This window comes from Marmota monax, unplaced genomic scaffold (genome assembly GCF_021218885.2).
Source record: "Marmota monax isolate L192 unplaced genomic scaffold, Marmota_monax_Labrador192_F-V1.1 WCK01_AAM20220418_F8-fsc00137, whole genome shotgun sequence".
Taxonomy (NCBI): Eukaryota; Metazoa; Chordata; class Mammalia; order Rodentia; family Sciuridae; genus Marmota; species Marmota monax.
In genome coordinates, this window is record NW_026692854.1 from 1,616,201 (window position 1) to 1,636,276 (window position 20,076).

The 20,076-nt window shown below is 36.2% G+C and overlaps 1 protein-coding gene across 11 annotated transcripts in view; it reads right to left on the reverse strand.

Annotated features, from left to right (window-relative positions):
- Lmo7 (LIM domain 7) overlaps positions 1-20,076 on the reverse strand; it is a 217,287-nt gene that overhangs the window by 44,056 nt on the left and 153,155 nt on the right. For 4 of the 11 annotated variants that reach the window (XM_046449439.2, XM_046449441.2, XM_046449447.2 and 1 more), the window contains 7 exons: positions 18,968-18,998; positions 17,941-18,054; positions 12,796-12,994; positions 9,562-9,814; positions 8,389-8,670; positions 6,352-7,071; positions 5,358-5,387 (listed from right to left, as the gene is read on the reverse strand). In XM_046449439.2, the coding sequence (XP_046305395.1) occupies positions 5,358-5,387; positions 6,352-7,071; positions 8,389-8,670; positions 9,562-9,814; positions 12,796-12,994; positions 17,941-18,054; positions 18,968-18,998 (1,629 nt within the window). Of the gene's footprint in view, positions 1-5,357; positions 5,388-6,351; positions 7,072-7,922; positions 8,112-8,388; positions 8,671-9,561; positions 9,815-12,795; positions 12,995-17,940; positions 18,055-18,967; positions 18,999-20,076 lie in introns of all 11 variants that reach the window. The other 7 variants (XM_046449438.2, XM_046449440.2, XM_058580967.1 and 4 more) reach the window with 4 other exon arrangements.

Here is a 20,076-nt window from a genome sequence, read left to right on the forward strand (position 1 = left end):
GAAAACACACTGACACAGCACAAGGCATGTAGGATACATTCATTTAATATCTGTGGTAAGAATGAGGTAAGTGTTATCATGTTTAATTAATCAAAATACACTAAATTTGAAATGTTTCTAATTTTTTTTTGAGAAAGCATTAGTGCTCTCCAAAGTTTTATTAAGGATTAAAGAATAAGTTACATACATATGAGTGCACTTGTGAAAATACATTAATCTATCTATGTAATATGTATTTCAGTAGGTATGTGTTATGGTGTGGATCTTGAATGTTGCCCTAAATAGCTCATGTTGGGTAACGCAGCAATGTTCAGAGGTGAAAAGATCAGATCATAAGAGCTGTAACCCCATCAGTGAGTTAATCCATTTGATTGACTAATAATTCAAATTGACTACTGGCATGGCTAGAGGGACAAGCCACCTTCCCTGGGGTTGTGGCTTTGGGGACTGTACCTGTTCCTGGCCCCTTCCTCTCTTTCTGTTTCCAAGGCTGTCATGAGTTGAACAGCTTTCCTCCACTTTGTCTTCTACCATGATGTTCTGCCTCACCTCAGGCAAGATTTCTGAAACCATAAGCCCCAAACAAACTTTTGTTCCTCTAAGTCATTCTTGTCAGGTATTTTGGTCACAGTAATGAAAAGCTAATGCAGTAGGACCACACATAAAACTGATTTGTGTGAATTTGAGAATATAAATTCACTTTAGTCACAAATAGAAAGGACACTATTTGACCGAGCACAACTACAAACTCACTAAGACAGAAAAAAAAATGTTCAGAACCAAAGCATGAAGGAAATCTGGAAACCCAACACATGAAGTTAAATACACTGTAGGACAAAAATGGAAATGTTAATTCATACTTTATCATTTAGGGGAGGAAGGCTGGATAGTGCAATCTGACACACAGTAAGCCCTCAGGACCTCCCAAGGCTACTGTCTCTTTACTCTCATTCTCCTGCGCTGCAAACATTAACATGCATCTTCCTGTATAGTGTGCTCATCCAGGCTAAGGCTGCATCCTTCCTGCCCTGCACACCCAGTACCAAGCAGAGTATGGCACCCAGGACATCCTCAATAGGAACACGGTGACAAAACATGGTCTGGAGTAGACAAGTTTCTGGAAAGGCAGAAATGTGAGCACAGTTTGTTCCCTAAGGTTATCAAGTTACCCACATAAAGCTAAGCATACTCCATAGGAGGCACATGAATCAGACAAGAGGGGAGGACTCCAGCCCAGCTTTCACCCACCATTCATGCAGCAGTTCACTTTTCTAAACCTCAGTTCCTTATCTGGTAAGGTGATTGTTATGATAACTGGATAAGTCTGTGCTGGTTGCATTTTTAAAAGCTACCTGGGTGCTACATACCAATTCTTATTAAAGCAAATACGATTGCATGGGATCTCCTAAAAGCTAACTCATCAAGCCATTTCAAATGAGAGAAGTCAGCCCAAACCACACTGATAAAATCTATTACTTTTAGAGGACAGGAATCTCTCAGTCAGATCATGAAACTCTTTCTGTCCTTATTAGCATTCACTGCATAATTACTAAACTTCTGAGGGCTTACCATGTGCCAGCAACACTGCCAAGCAGTCTCTGTGGATTATTATCTCACGGGGCAAAGCCCTAGTCTGGTTCTACCACTCATAAGTCTACATCCCTGGGAAAGTTGCAATCACTGTTTCCCCTTCTCCCATGTCTTTATAATGCAGATAACAACTACCTGTCTACCTCAAAGAACTGAAAAAAGCACCAGAGGTAGCATTAGGAAAACAATAAAGGACTACACATATCTAGTCTGTTTTATTGAACAAAGGACTATTCACTGGTAAGACAATCATAATTCTCTCATAATTCATCTACCTGCTACAGTTGTATTTCCTTATTTGGAAAGGCTCCAATTTACAACTGCACTTGGATTTTTTTCAAAACAAATACAGGTGTAACATCTTGCCTTTTTCAGTTACATAGAAAAACTATATATGTGTACATGTTACATATGTGCATGAGCATTAATACATAATAGCATTTAAGGGGAAGACAGAAAGAAAAGAAAAAGTTTAAGTAAGAAAGTATCAATCATGAAACAAAATCACTCAAAGTATGATTCTCTTCTCTTACTACTCAAATTGCCTAATATGCCCCTGGCATTTTATGGCTAGTGTTAAGGCATGTTATTTTAAAACCAATTTCAGAAAACTTATAGATGAATATACAAGAAGTAAGAGATCAAAAAGAATGAATATGAATAAAATTTTCCTGAATATAAAATCACTAATAGCTTTATAGAGCAAATAGAAATTCCAAAATACCAAGTTAGGGATTCCCAACTGTCAGAGGGAGCTATGAAAATACTTATTATGTACCTCTAAATGTATTTGTGTTAGGTGCTATAGAAATCCTGTGGGGGGGGGGGGAGCTAAAACCCATGTAAGTCTTTGAAATGACCATAAACTAGAATACAGCAACGTAATGGACATTCTTAATTTATACGTTTATCATGTAAATCATAGTATCACTACAGATATTTGAGTCAGAAAATTATTTGTTACAGAGTGCTATCCTGCATATGGCAGACCATTTAGTAGCATCCCTGGCTACAAAGGCATCAAATTCTAAAAGCATGCACCCACCTACAGTGTGTGTGACAATGAAAAGTGTCTCCTGACATTAACAAGATATCCTCTGGGGTGAAAACAAATCTCCAGAAAGTAACCCACATGAGCATTATTTTCCCTTCCTTTCTGCTGTCTTATGTCTACAGAATCTTCTGGTCAGATCTTGAAATAAAGAAGAATCTGTTGTTGTTGACTACAACTTCACCTTAAATCAGTGTTTATTTCCTAGGAGATTCAATGGTTTAATCACATTACAAGATTATTTCCATATATCCTTATAACAAATTTTTATCTGTCATTAACAACTTATGCCAAAAGGCATAATTTTCACCATATTTTCAAATTTCATAGAATGAGACCAATATAAATGCATGCAACAAAAAAGCACACACAAGACATGACAGCCACATATAAAGCATCTCACTAAAAATATACTGACAGGTGTTAGTGTTAAATGCCAACTAAAAGGCAAGCTACAGGACTGGAGGTGTGGCTCAGTGACAAAGCGTTTATTTAACATGCACAAGGCCCTGGGTTCAATCCCCAGCAAAAACAAACAACCAAAAAAAAAAAAAAAAAGCAAGCCAGAATTGAATTGCCTAAGAACTCGAAATACATTGCCTACTTCTCTTTAAATAGGTCCTAACCAAATAGAAAAGAAAAGCATTTACATTATAGGCAATTAGTTTTCAATTACAGGATGTTGAATAATAATAATGCTTTTCTAGGTAAATACAACTGGTTTAACATTGTACATATGTTCAGAGAAAGATCATTGAGCATAAACATGAAACATGTTGTAGATTAAAAGCCTACATGTAATCTATTTGAATTTCCATTGTATTTTCATTGCAGAGAACAACTCAAGGAAAGCATTGCTGATAAAAAAAATAATAATAAAATAAAAAAAAATCCTATATGTCAGATTTTACTTCAACTGGTCTAAAACACCCTTGAGTTTTCTAAAGACACATTATTTCCCATTATTAGACAAGTCATGCACTATTCATCAGTCTCAATTTACAGATTATCTTGCTTTTTTATGTGTAGCCTTCTTGGCACTAAACTGCATACGGACCAGCCTTTAAAACAAACACTGTCCTAGCCAAACAATAATCTTGGAATTGTCTACAGGAAGCATTTGCTGCTGCTAGCTATAGTTCACAAAAATCCTATTTGTTGTTTATTTTTGGTGCTGGGGATCAAATCCAGGGCCATATCCATGCTAGGAATGCATTCTACCACTGAGTTCTACCCTCAGTCAAAGGTTTCCTTTTAGCCACATAACATTCCCTACACTAAGGAGGAACATGTAGTCAGTGAGGTAGTTAGGTATGTTTACTTGCCCACCAATTATTTGCATTCTGGGTATTTGTAACCCCTTCCAGAAAAATAACTCTTCCTGAGACTTCCTTATGTTATAATATCATATGTAATTTACAAATGAAAATTCTTTCTGAAAGTTATTGAAAATTCTTGAAGCTGCAAAGAGATTTTTAATCAAGTGAAAATAGCTTTCCCACGATGAACTGGGAAGAGCAGATGCTTAAGTGTCATGCTGAAGACTGTGGTTCACTCTCACAGATAAAAACGTTTTTGAGCACATAAGGATCTGGATAGGGGATAACCTGTTTTACATGGCACATGAAAACATACTGAGATCCTGATTTTTTAAATCAGTGGCTAAGAAGTACTTATAATAAGCTGAAGCTTAAAGAAATGGTAATCGTGGTAGCGTAACAAGATTTATGGACTATCAAAATTCTCAAAAGTAGCAATTCTTAGACATGAAATAAATCCTGGTAGGAGAAGACATTTTTCATATTAAACTATCTGACATCCTTAAATTTTATTCCTCTTGCTCCAAAACTAGTAACAATAAGTTACAGAAAGTTTGGTGGAAAATATAAGATATAACCATCTGGTGATTTTGTACTAAGAATGAAATGACTTACTTTTAAGTTTCAGTTATTTTAGAAATAGAAAAAAATCTGGAAAGTTAGTTTTATAATATGTTATCATGTCTACCAAATAAGTAGAATTAAACATCAGTGGACAAAAACCGAGAATTAGTTTTAAATACAGTCTTTGGAAAAATAATTGAAAACTATCAAAGTTTTAGTTTTTGCAATTTTGGAAGTCCAGTTTTACACTATACATAGCCATGTTATAACTCTCTACCCTGATCAGGAATCTTGAACATATTTCTATATACTCTAATGGATGATCAATGCCACTCAACTTCTCCACTAACAAAGCTTCCCGTGAGCTGAGTATATGAATTATGGCAACTGCAGGCATTCTAATCTTGAGTACATACTATATTTTTCCATCACAGACTTTCTAAAATGTAGTTGTTTGAGTTTCAACAACTAGAAATCAGAAACTTAGTTTATCTGGCAATCAAATACCAAAATGATCTTAGACAAATGTTCTTATTACTTTTGAGCAACTCACTAAATTTGAAAAACAGAAAAGAAGATGGAGCTAATTTTAAATTTTTCAATACAACAGATATTACACTGTTGAGTACAGCACTTCATGCAATAGGCGCTCAGACACAGAAATATTACCATTAGGTTGCAAAGTTAATTTTTAAAAACTTCCCATTTTAAAATCTCATGCACTGCATACAACACCCCCATTTAGTGACATGACAGGACAGAAATGCAATGGTAAATTACAAACAACAAGCAATATGCACAGATTTACTTTTAATGTGAACCACAAAACTTACCCATTCTCACCATAAATCTTTTGAAAGAGTCTAAGAAACCAGAAAACCAAAAATTAAAAAAAGAGTAACTTTTGCCAATTCTTGTTAGTTTCTAATTGTTTAACAACTTTAACAAGTCTAACTGAAGACGGGCAAATCTCAAAAGGCTGCTTCCTCAGCAATATTCTTGATCATGTACCAAGTTCTCATCAATCTCGTATCTCAAGAAGCTAAGATTAAGCAAAATAAAGGCTTAACTTACTAAGCAAACAAATCCATAGGAAAAGGCCTCCATTGCCAGGAGCTGACAAGTTAGATTTAGTCTACTAATTTAACTAAGCCTAATCAGATTTGTCCATCCCTAAATTCAACAAACAACAATTCAAAAAACAAACAAGTTGCCTAACACATAGATTATTACCAAAATGGCCACAACTGCATACATGTAAAATTCAGCAGACAGTAGATAACATTCATGCATTTTAACAAAGTTTGAACTGAAGTTTAAGTTATAAATAAAAATATCACAAACTGATAGTCCAAGAAACCTAGGTCAAAAGCAAAAGTCAAGTTAAATGAAATTTGCAATGCCATATTTTAAGGGAAATCTTTACTTCAAAAAGGCAGACATTCCAAAATATGAGAAACATATAGAACCAAATGACACTAGACTACTACAGAAATGCCTGGACATGGAAATAAAAGTCTGTAAATATAACTGGAAAACATTTTTAAGAAACTTCATATTGCAGAGTACCACAGACTTATAGCTGAAGGTAAGATGTATGTATACACCTTCTTAAATATGCCTAAGAGATGTGCAAATATGGAATTGCACTTTTTCTACAAAATGACAAGTTTCTTAGAGCAAAATATATATATATATTTTTTTTAACACAACGCTTCAAAATAGCACACATCATGCAAGGTTGAACAATCTGATGCTGTTTTGTACAAAAAAAGTTACACAAGACCAACCATTACAAGCCAAATCCTTGCAGAAACACACTCTGACCTCTCAACCATCAGTCGTTTCTTGTGCCTAAGTCGGCTAGCCTCCCGGATGGCCTCCCACTTCTGTAAGTCAGCCTCACTGCAGGGGCCAGGGGTAAAACTTATGGGAGGCACTGTAGTTCCCAGTTTCCAAGACTGGATCTTCCGAATCAACATGTCGTCTTTCTTCTGCCGATATGAAGGAACTAATATTCTACAGCTACTACTTTTTTCTTTTGATGGGCACGTCCTTTCAAGTACACAGAGAAATTTTGCTTGAATTTCTGGAGGCAGAGTCCAGGGTTCAGGAAAAGGGACTGGCTGGTATCTATCTGGGGCCCCAGACAGAGGCACTTCTTTCTTCTGTGCTGGAATTCGGCGAACAATCATGTCATCTTTTTCTAAATCTGGAAGTACAAGTTCACCTTCTCTACACTGCAAAATTATATCTCGCTCCACAGAATCATCTTGCTCAGAGAACCTTCCAAAGTCTTCAAAAGCTCGGAGAACATATGGATTCGCATGGAAAGCTCCAGTCTTTCTCACAAAGAAATCATCATTTTCTAAGTCGGGATCCAGAGTTGGCATCTCAAAGTCATCTCCCCTATAGCCTGGTGCATGAGAGAGATTCTTTCTGCGGGTTATGAGCCTTGGGCCAGAAGTGGGATCAATTCTGATATTTGTTTCAGAAGACAAGATGTCATCAGAGTATGTTTGGAGGGCCTGAAGTAATAAAAACTGACTGAAGCACAGAAAAGAAAAAGGAAGGGAGAAGCTTATTAAGTTTGAAGAGAAAAGGTAATTAGGTAGTAGAGAGTTTCCATGGGTGAATTATTTTAGGGACTGGGGAGGGACTCTTGCAAAGAAGACAGACTAGCATTTAATGCCATCACTCATGACATTCCTGGGTACCATTTAAAGAAACAAGAGCAGGGTATACTTCCCTGCTGGGCACTATCAAGGCCAGGTGATGGGCCTAGGCCTAAAACTCAGATTGGGTACACCTTACACACACACACACACACACACACACACACAACTCCTTTGTGTCCAATTCTTCATTCTATTAAAATGGCCTAATATTCTCACTAGAGAGAATAACTTTGGAAAGTTTCAAGAGTTGGTCACCATGTACTTTATGCAATAGATACAGGTAAGAATGAAAAGAAAAAATTAATTGCTCTTAAGTTTTATAAAAGAACATGATGAATTTTTTTTTCATTCTCCCATAAGACTTACCCTTCCCAGTCTCTAAAGTTATTTCCTTTCTCCACATCTCCATACACAGCACAACTGTAAAATTAGGTAATCTTTTGGAAAGCCTTTTTGGAATGGCTTTCCAAAAGAACTATGTCACATGTAAATAATATACTCTCTGAAACATTATTGTGCTAGTAAAGAACATTAAATCCTACAGATTTCCAAGCTTACATGCTCACACAGAAAGCAATATGTTATAGGTTATGCTTTTGTACTAAATATATTAAGTTTCCAAGATTGAGCATAGTCAGGTCCCAGGTTAATGTAGCAGAAGTAGGCAGCAGCAGGTATCTGATGCCAGATCCCCAAGCAGACTCAGGCAGACAGCTGCACCTGGGCTCCTCTGAGACTCCACTGCTTTTCCTCGCTGTGTGTGTGTCCCGTGATTTTATGGCCTGTTGAGTAGCTAGTTCCAGCAAGAGTGAAGATCTCTGGCAGTTGCCATCTAGCCTACACTGTTCTCTCTGTATTCTACTAAAAATGGTTGAACCCGAGTCCTCATCCTCAGAGTCTGAATTCCTTCTATTGTAAAGTGACATGGAGAAAAGAAGGAGGGAGAGAAGAAAAGAATTGACTACTGAAATTAATGTCAAGCTATGACTACATACAGGAAAGCTTTTTAAGATCCAGATTCTAAAGTTTAAATTTGAACACATGTTTTCAATTTTAGAAGTTCTACAGATGTTACAGGGAAAATTAGACTTTCTCCATCTCACACACAAAAAAAAATGCACAAAGAATGCACAGGTCAGGGTAAGGAATGAACACTGGAAGGACAGAAACACGCATAAAGACAAACCTGAATCCCTGAAATTCTTTATACCACGGTTTAGAGGTTTCCCTTTTTATTCTTTTCCAGTTCACATCTTCTGGAATCCAGCATTTGGGAAGAAACTGATCAAAAGAATTCCCTGGATTTGGCATGACTTGAGTTAGCTTTCGCACATACAGATCATCCTTGACAATGTTGGGTAACCTTGTTGGTTTTTCTTCTTCCTCTTCCAAGTAATGAGAGGAGTTTGAAGGTTCTCGGACTGTTGCCCAATTCTCTGCATTGGTGCTCCCAGTTCTCCTCTGGATACTGTTCAAAACATCCAACCAGGTTAAGATACTGCATGAGCAATCTGAACCAGAGCACATAAGGCACGCATTCCACCTCACAGTTTACAGCAGTGTGAAGAAAGCAAAGTAACTCCCACTGTTGTCACCACAGTTCCTAGAACAAAGTTAAGGTGCCATCTCATCCTAGTTAGAGAACAGCCAGATACACACGGCTAAGGACACTTAATTAGAAGCTGTGTTAAAAGAAAGACAAATTGCAGTTTGGAATGACTTTCTGAATTAAATCAATGGCATGACAGATATCCAGATCCAGGACAAATACATTTCTGACCTTGTCAGTGTGTGTAGCCCATAGGCTAATGTATCAGGAGAAAATATTTGCGGACCAGAGTGGAGAGAGGTGGTTTTCGAAATGAAACTCGGGGGCCTCTTTTTCACTTGGAATCTGTGGTTGGCTAAGTCATCCAAAATCACGTCAGGCAACCTTCATTCATCCTCAGTATCTGAACCACTTTCAGAACCACACGCCTCCTTACAGGAAGCTGGATATGAAAAATCACACTCTGCTCTGCTAATTTGATGGGGAAATAAAAGATTCTTTTCATGTCCACTAAGATCAACAAAAAAAATGGAAGAAAACACAGCAGCTCACAATGAACAATATTAGTCATCCAGTGCACTGAAAATACCAATAAACTAAAAGCACACACCTAAACAAGACCTAGCAGATCATATGCTGACACATGTTAACAGAACAAATATCTTCAAGATATAGATGACTAAAAACAGGTATAAAAAATTCTCATTAGTGAAATTCATTATCTCTGAAATACATTTTAAGAACCATTCTTAAATACCACTCAAATTCACAAAGCTTAAAGAACTCCACCATCACATCACATTCCAGTACCTTGAAAATGTCCCATCTGCCTCTGTGTAGACAGGGCTTGCCCAGCTTCTTCTGTTATCCTCATTTTTGTCTGGCTTTTTCTTCCTCAGCGGTGCTGGCACATAGGATGGCTGTCTACTTTTGTTGGGTAAAAAACGATTGAATGGTAAAGCAGATTTTGGTTCAATAGCTGAAATCCTTCGATAGGACATATCATCTTTGTTAAAATCCTGCATTTTGAATGTAAATTCCAAATCTGTGTCACTTTCGCAACCTATAAAACAAAGCACAAGAATTTGTTTTATTCTTTAGATTATTCACTTTATTAAAACCTCTCAGCCTGTCTGCTCTATCTTTCCCTTGGAAACCCAGTGCTGCTACTGCGAACTGTGGGGAATATTTTTAGAAATTGTCATGAAGTTGTGATAAGATCCATTAGGAGGAACTTGCTTTGCATACTGAAGGCACATGCAGTACACTCTTCTGCTGTCGCACATTCTAAGCAGAAAAAGTCCCTATTCACTGCTGAGCCCCTCCTTCCCAATCATCTTTGCCTCTAGGATCTTTCATCAAATTTGTCGAAGTAATACATGTGAATAAAACCTAGCAGGAAAGTTGCAGGTGCTTAAAATGAGATACAAAAGAAATTCTAGGGAAACTAATTTAAAATTAAAGCACGCATCTTTCCAATGTATGTGAGGAGAGAAAAGGGGAGCAGGAATAGAAGTAAAAATACACAAGATAGTGAAGGAGCATGACGAATCCCTATGAGACCCCTATGAATACAAGAGAGGATGGACTGGGTGACATGTCTAAAGTCCCCAAAGAATCTCAGGTCATATGCAAATGAGAGCACAGAACTTATGCTACTTCTTGTGACCATGAAAATTACAGTGGGAGTCTCCTATTTTCTTCAAAATTATTTAAAAAGAAACTTAGAAGGATACCCTTTAATACACCTCAAGTTCAGATAAATACAAATAGTAATATACCTTCTTTTAAAAAGAACATAAACCTGCTCTTTTAAAAGCACAGGAAAAAAAAAAGAGAGAGGATAGAACAGTACAGATTCAGAAGTCTCTTTCCTGCCTTCTTTTCATTCTGCCTGGAGAACATTTGTAAAGATGGTTTTCAAGTGTTGCTTCCCACCAGGGTCCCTCCCAAAACTGGCTAAGCACAGCACCCATATCTCCAGGCTCGGCCATGCACAGCAGCAGAGGTTAGCCAAAGCTAAAGGCAGTCTACTCTCCTCTCCCTGCCCAGCAGAAATCTACAGTGAATAACTCTGAGAATAGTCCACAGGAAATGGTTACAGCTGTGACAAAGTCACAGGGTAAGGGAAATGAAAAGGAAGAATGCAAGGCAGCTATGCCCAAGAGGGTCAGCCAATAATCTGATGCTTTTTTACTACTTCCTTTAAGAAAAAAAAAGACATTTCTCTCATTTTAAAAATGTGTGCCAATGAATCCTACTAAAATATACATGTGAAAATTTAAAATCACAGGCTATTCTACTTCTGAATTTTTTAAGTTAAAATCTTTTTTTAGCTCAGTTCAGTGTTCTGCAGAGTTTTCATTTGCCTAAATATCATCTTGATGTAAGTTTTCATACAAAACTAGGAAATTTTACTTTGCAATTCTTATCCTAAAAATATCCCAAATTTTGGTGACCATCAACTACAATCTGGTGGGTAGCAGAATTTTAATAAACCAATCTCAGAAATGGTTTCTTATCTTGGTACTCCCTCCAAGCTCTATAAGCAAGGTTTGTCTGCAACACATTTCAGCAATAGGGAAGGTGACTGCAGACCTCTGCTTTTGGTTACACACACCTGACTAAAGAAAAGGACCTAGATCCTACACTAGTGCCCACACCACACTATAAGGACTGAAGTCTGGATATGCCCACAAGCCCCTTTTATTCTTCACTGACCAGATGCAAATTTAAATACTGCGTTTTGCAGGTTTTTCAGTCATGACAAAGTAATCTAGTGGGTTGAAAATTTTAGCCTCAGCATTTATAATTTTAATCATTCAGATGCATTATAAACTTCAATTTATTTCCTTAAAGGTATTATAATCATCATCTGGGTTATAAAAAATGTCACACCTAGACAGCAAACGGCCAACAATGCACTAATAATTATAAATGTTAACTGCTTAAATAGCCACTCACATTTTTTAAATACTACTTACTACTACTACTATTACCATTACCACAACTCCTTTAAGTGCTAAAGAATTTAGTTTTGTTCCCATGCTTAATTTTTGAAAAACAAATTCATTTGATGTAGAGTTGGAAAGTTTTCATAATAAAATCTTAGAAAAAACATTTACAATATAAAATAATATTCATAACAAACAAGCAAAGTGAAATCCCTAACAACTGAGCATAAATTCCCAGACAGAATTCAACCCTTCATCATCATGATGGTGGAAGCACAAAAATATCTTAAAAGAAAAAAAAAAATGTTGGTGCAGTATTGGAGATTGAATCTAGAGCCTCAGCACTGAGATTCATTTTCCCAGCATTTCAAGAAATTTTACTTGTAGTTTCCAGTAGTCAATTCAGAGTAGCTAAGTATTTAGTCAGAAAATTGCTGACACTAACTAGTAGCCACAGGAATAAGACATGCATTTAAATAACTGATTTGACCATAAGCTTAGAATTTTGCAAGAAGGTCCCTCCCACAACAGAAAGACTGCATTACCACTGCTCCTTTTATGCCTTCTCTGTCCTGGGTTAGCTCTGACCCTGACATGACCAAGAGATAGATATTCTCTCCCACCACATTAGGTACTCTAAACAGGAGCCTAAAAATCTATCGAAATATAATTATTAAAATAGTTCTGTTTTTTCCTTGAGTTTTTAATCCTTTCTAGTAAAGTAAAAGAAAGAAAGAAAATTACTCAGCAATGAAACCAGACTTTTTTGCAGAATCTTATTTATATTCTTCTTTTATGTTTAACTATATTATATCAGCTGATAGGCCTCATATTATTAGGCCTGGAGCAAATTATTGCTTGACAAAACGAAATCACAGGAAGCTGTCTCCTCACAGTCCTGTCCAAAAACTGCAGAAAAAATTGGAAACTATTAACACTATGAGGAAAAGAAAAATTATGAAACCCCAAATATATTTAAGACTTTCTTAACATTTACTTCTGGTGAAATTTTTGCCTAGTTTTTATTCTGTTTTCCCATCCCTGTTCCAGTTTTTTAAGTAATAATTTGACAGCCAAAAACATATCTCACCTTCACGTCCTCCTCTCAATGTGATATCTGAGGAGCAGCTGGTCAATGATCTGGACCCCAAAGAGTCTAAGCTTTCAAAGGAATCTTCCCTCTTCTGGCTGCCTGGAGGAGCAGGAAATTCTCCTCGGTCAGAACACCAGATATCACCGTAGCCACTGTCCCGGCCACTTCTTTTCAGGCAGCTGGAGTCTTCAAGTGCCTAAAAAACATTTTATAAAAAATAGTAAGCTTGGGCTGGGGTTGTAGCTCAGTGGTAGAATGCTCAACTCACATGTGGAAGGCACTGGAGTCAATCCTCAGCATCACATAAAAATAAAATAAAGTTATTTAAAAAAAAAAATAGTAAGCTAGTATGAACTTCCAAAAACATAAATGTTTTGCTTCTTTGCTAGATAAGGCAATGTGATTTCCCTACTGAACATAAGAAAAGAGCTGATAAAAATCAGAATATACATCTGTAATTTTATGACCTCTGAAGTATTCCCAGGCCCTGTCTTAAACCTAAGAGTTGCCTTATTGGTGGGAACAGCTAGACATTCAGGATGTCTTTGTGATTCCTTTTTTAAACCGCCTTTTATGTATATGATAATGTAGAGCAGAGGCTAAAACACTGCTCTAATGCTTGAATGAGGAAAGAGAAAGAAGGACCCAACATTGGGGTCAGGGATTCTTTTCCGCTGTGTGGAAGGCCCTTATTGAAACATGGATCAATACTGTTACCAAAGTTTTGTCTTAGTTATTGCACCTGACTTTTGCCAAGTTGTGCCTTTTCTTCTGGAATTGTAAATAAACACAGTCATAGCACCTGTTTATACTGTGACACAGATATTGTTACAGTGAACATACCAGTGGCTCTCACTGCTGAGCTCACAGCCCCTAGTGAATGTGTGATGGATGGAGAAACCCCTGTACGACCTGCTGATGCTGTCTACCTCTTGGAAAATAAATTTTGAATCCCCCCCCCCCAAAAAAAAGAATAGACATCTGTAACATTTTCACCCACAACTAATATGATAAGGAAGTATGGGATGTTTAATGTGATGATTAGGAGGCATTATTTAATAAAGTAGTATGATCCATTTAAAAATAAGGAAGAGGGTATAGTTTAATGAACAAAAGTTCATTAAAACAACACTGAAACACTGAAGTCAATGATTATTTACAGTTCTGACAATAAACATGAAAGGAGTCAAAGAGAAAACCAATTCTAATTTAAAAATCCAAATGGAGATAAGTCAGTAAAATTATTCAGTCTATCTCCAGGAAATATTTTGAGTGATTATGGTAAACATAAAAGAATTCATAAAGTTCTTTAAGTGCATTCACCACCCTCAACCCAAAATAGCTAAAGGGGGGAAAAAACAAGAACTATGGCTCTACAGTATCACATGCACAAAAAGAGATTTAAAAAAGGAATCACAAGGCTGAATGTTTTCTCTGATAAGTGGATGCTAATCCATAATGGGATGAGTGGAGGAACTCTGGATGGGCCAAAGGGAAGGGAGGGGAGGGGAAAATGGGATAGGAAAGATGATAGAATGAGACTGATATCATTACCCTAGGTACATGTATGATTGCACGAATGATGTGACCCTATTTTGTGTACAACCAGAGAAGTGAAAAATTGTGCTCCATTTGTGTACAATGAGCATTCTGATGTTATATATTAACTGATTTAAATAAATAAATAAATGGTTTAGAACAAATAAATAAATAGGAATCACAAAGACATTGTTAATGTCTAGATGTGCCCACATCAGAGAATTCATTTATTTTCACCAATAATAAAACCTAGATTTGAGGTACTGGCAGCTAGGTTGTCTCGCTTGCTGAGTCAAGGGAAGCATACTTATTCACAAACATGTAAGACTTATCTCCCAGTCAGGTGTGGTGGTACATGCCATCCCAGAAGCTCAGGAGGCTGAGACAGGAGGACCACAAGTTCAAAGCCTGCCTCAGCAACAGTGAGGTGCTAAGCATCTTAGACCCTGTCTCTAAATACAATACAAAAAAAGGGCTGGGATGTGGCTCCATGTTCGAGTGCCCCTGAGTTCAATCCCTGGTACGCAACCTTCCCCACAATCCCCAAAAGATTTATCTTCCTTGGAACTAAATTAAACATTGGTTTGGCTCATCTAAGAGATAGAAATATGACAATTATTGTAACCTATAGGTTTGTAAATTATACAGAACCTAATCAAAATAACCATTTTTAATTAACACTTATAAAATTTAATGGTAAAATACAACTGGGTATTTTAAATATGAATTTAACTTAAGTAAAATTTTATAAAGTTCTTAGCATAGTCCTGACACTGCAATCAATGAATACCTAGTAATTACAATTTTTAACTATGGTAAAGGTAATTTTGTCATTATAGTAAAAAAAAAATCAGTGATATTACTTACAGATATTACTTACTAATAGTTTAAAGAACCTAGGAATAACTAACAACCAAATGTAACATATGAATCTTGATTAAATCACAATTCAGATTAAAGAAAAGAGACGATGAAAAACAGGAGACAATTGGGAAATTTAATATGTCCTTAATAATAAATAATGGGGAATATTTATGAGATTCCTTAAATATATACATTGTGGCTATACAGAAAAATATTCTTAGGAGATGCATACTGAATATTTTGGGATGAGATATTTCCGAAATTAAGATGGTTACTTTAAAAACATAGATGGGTGGGTAGATAAGCCAATATAAAAATCTTTAATAATTGAGTCAGATGATGATTACCTGGGCATTTGTCGTATTATTTTTTCAACATAAAAAAGGTGAAAATGTATAAAAGAATAATTAGCAGGTGGCTCAGGCATGTTTTTGACTAATAATAGAACGATGAATTTCTGGGTCAAATGTTTGACAAGTGTTTAAAACGCCAATAAGGGTCTAGTCGATTTAAGAGAGATTTCATAAGCTTTAGATATCAGGCATCCTGGCATGAGTTCCCATCCTGTCATGAAAACGCCAGCACCTACCTTATACCCTGTCCCCAAGAAGATGGGGAAATGAGGCCTAGTGCCGGTACCAGAATGTTTCACAAAATATGAGAGTAACCACTGTAAAATAAATCTTCAGATCCATCAAGGTCTTTGTTTGGCTGTACTGAGCATTCTACCCACTGAGTTCTACCCCCAGCGTTTTTTTTTTTTTTTTTCCCCTTGAGATAAGGTCTCATTAAGTTGCCCAGGCTGGCTCTGAACTTGCAATCCTTCTGCTTCAGCCTCCTGAGTAACTGGGATTACAGGCACACACCAGCAAGCATGGCTTCATCAGTTTTTTTTTTTTTAAAACACATATACTTTGAAACCTAAGAGCTAACATATGGCAAGATGAAATTTAACATCATAAAGTTAAAGCTATTGATGATGGGCTACCACAGTTATAAGACAACCTGAGTATGACCCTGGAGTTTGGTTGTTGTTTTTTTTAAACCATTTTGTTTGTTTCTTTGTTTTTGTGGTACTGGCGATTGAACTCATGGCTTGGTTCTAAGCAGGCAATATGTCATTGAGCTACATTCCCAGCCCTTGAAGCTTGGTTTTTGAGGATTTCACCCTGACAAGTCCCCAAAATGAGTCACCTTCAGTTATGACACTAGCACAAATTACACCAACTATTTTTTTAATTGATACAATGGACTGGCCTTAAGCACTATCTAGATGGAATAGAATGAATGTAAAACAGGTGACATGTTCACATGCCTCTCATGCCTATTCCCACTTAGTAAGAGTGGAATAAGAGAACCACAGCTATCTACCAAAACTTTTTTGCCCACTCTGACAGACACTGGTAACAGGAAACAGCATTTAATGAAGCATTCCTAGCATAAACACTATATTAATATTATTCAACCTGAGTCAGATTGTCATAAAAAGTTAAAGAGCATTACTTCATGGGCCGAAGTTCCATGTCACTTTTAATTGAAAGTTTCCTTAGCTGAAATAATTATAAAGCAAGGCTCTCCCTGTGCCCAAAGCCCCTTACAATTTCTCCACTATCCCAGACAGCTGGATTATTTGCTATGGGAGTATTCGCAACCCTCTTACAACAGGTATACATGATAATATCTCACCCTGATTTAACTGATACAAGGAATTTGAATGAAGTGCTATCAACTCTTTATAATAAGAAGAAAAAACATAAAACCCCCAAATTTTTGACTCTGTAAATTCCATTTCTCTCTAATATATGTGGCTGAACTCAGGCAAAATCATTTTTTAAAGATAAGGAGAAATGTAGAGAAAGGTGAGTATTTTTATCCTGACCCAAAATTTCTATCTTCCAATCATAACTAATATTTATTATGTTTTTTTTACAAAGTGTCAGAGACTAATTTTAAAAATGCCTTACTAACAGAGCATCATTTAATCATCAGAAAAACCCCTAAAGCATCTACTCTTAATGTTTTATTTATTTTGACTACATATTTTCTTCTGACCCCTGTCAGTTCCCCTAAATAAATATCCCACAAAGAAATTAGTTTTCCACTTGGACCTTTTATAAATGAAGACTTGGCAGAACAACTGTCAGTCTTGGCACTTGATTCTTCTCAAACAAACCTTAAACATTCAAAAGGCTGTCACACAGGTTCCCGGATATGAAGGAATAGAAATGTGTGTAAAACCAAGGATTCTAACGTTAAAACCTTATCAAGTTTCACTTAGCATTCACTACTGTTTTGGAAATAAAGGCAGTATGGTGATACTGGAATACGGACATTAACGATAATTAATTGCCCAAGAATACATTAATATAAAGAAATTTACTTCCGTTAATTTTAATAGTCCTGGGAATGCCTTTCTGCTGCAGACTGAATTCATAATGAGCATAGAAATAAGTCATACAATATGTAAGAAAGAAAGCAAATGTGCATGTCATCAAACTACCTAAAATTAAGAGAGAAATTTATGCCTCAAAAAGTGCTCTGGAATAGACTCACTGACTCTTGGTGGTAGTACATAAAGCCAGCAAAGTCTAACAATCCTTTCTACTCAGCCCAGTCTAGAGCAAACACATCCCACCATTATTTGTCAGAGGGGAGGAAGAGAAGCAAAAGAAAGGAGGAGGAGGAGAAAGTGATAGTGTTAGCTGTAGCAGTCATTTTATACAGATGTAGTTTCCTTACCTTAGTCAGAGCTTGTCCTAAAAGCTTCTCGAATGCTTTCAAATTAAGATAGGGACCACTGTAGTAGGGGTTATTTTGTGTTTTTCTTCCCAGCCAGTACAATGTTATCAAAACCTTTGAAAAAAAATTTCATGAACAAATCAGTCTATTTAGTAAGCTCAATTCAGGTGAATACTCAAGATAAAGGATAGCTCATATTACTCTATGGTTGAAAGTCCAACTCCCTTAAATTTATGGGAAGGGAAAGGTTCATTGAAAATCTTAATTATAGTGTGGCACAGTGATGCATGCCTGTAATACCGGTGGCTCAGAAGGCTGAGGCAGGAGGATCATGATTTCAAAGCCAGCCTTAGCAAACACTGAGGTGCTAAACAACTCAGTGAGACCCTGGCTCTAAATAAAATATAAAATAGAGCTGGGGATGTGGCTCCATGGTCAAGTGCCCAAGAGTTCAATCCCCATAACAAAAAACAAAAAAAAAATCTTAATTATTATTGCTAGATTATAAAAGGAAACCATAAGAAACTTTTAAATCCATCAATATTTTTTTCAGCAGCTACAGAATGAACACCTAAAATCAATAATTTTCAGCTTCCGTGATGAGACTATGAAGCTTTTTAAAAACAAAGCTGCCACTTTAGACATTCTTCTATGCAGAATATTAAGGACATTATAAGTCTACACTGAACACAGCATCCTTAAACATTATGTATTCCCCTAAAGTCTGTTATGACGGTTTCCTACTTGCTCCCCTAAAAAAATTATAAAAGGGGTCTGCCGTTACCACATTAGTAACTTTTAATAACTAGCTTCCAAAATCTAGCCTACTCTCTTATACTATGAAGTCAGAGAATATAAGTTCTAACCATGTACTGCAATACATATATTTAGTTATATTTACAGTTTATGACTGGTGGTTTCCATGTAAAATTTAATTGGAAAAAGGATGCAGAGTATTTTTTAGTTCTATTACTTCCCTAAGGATGATCAAAGTAAAAACTATAATGCTTCATTAAATATATCTTACATTTTTCAATCTTCTATCAGTCTCTTCTTGTCTGTAAAGAAAAATAGAGTATCTATTAAGTAATATCCATGAACCTTAAATTAATTATAACTAGAAATTCATTTTTATTCTTAAGTTCTATGAATATTAATATCACCTGGTAATTCAGAAATCTTAACAGCACATATTACACATGAGAAAATTTTTCCATGTTTATTGATTTTACTAAATATAACAGTTTTCTATAGAAAGTAATTTTTCTTCATTTTACCCAGTATGGTCTTATTTTTAAAATGTTATTTAGATTTTTGCATTCTAATTTTAAACAATATTTAAGTCCAATGGCGGGGGGATCGATGTGTGCTTAGGACAGGAAAATTGGGAAATAAAGAAAAAAAAAATCTTAGGAAGATGGAGCGAGGGGAAAAAGCAGGCACATGCTGACATTTCTCCTTCACTGTCCACAAGGTTTTGCACTCAAGTTCCCCAGAGTAAATGGCTCAGAGACCATGACCCTAAACATGCTGAAAGTCCAGTTTAGAAAACGGCTATGAACCTCCTCCTGAAAAAAGTCACTAAGAATCATGGGAGTTTGGCTCACCTGTAGGACATGATATTTAAGGGAGAAGTTAAAAGGAAGTAGAATATCACCTCAATGTGGAAGCAGCAGCGATAAACTATGAACAAAGAGTAGGGTCACCCTAAAAGAATGGGCTTTGTGTCAGACACACACAGGATCAATGTGAATTCAGAGACCACAGAAGCCTGAACTAGACAGGCCTCTAAAATGGCTTTTCAGCCAAACTACAAGTGATACAATTATAAAATAAAAATACAATTATAAAATAAAATACATTGATAATTGTATACAATTATCAATATGTTTGTAGAAGACATATAACGTGCATTCACAAATATATACACAGAGGGGAAAAAAAAGGTAAGTTTGGAGTGCACAGAGACAATTATTTAACTTTATCTTTGAAAGAATAAGTGAGGCAACTGTGATTATTTCCTTTCACAGAACAATCATATCTTAAGAATAATATACATCTCCCACCCAAGCCCAAAAAGCATCTCAACAAAAAATTAATGTTCTCATATAAATACAAACTGGTACAACTATTCAC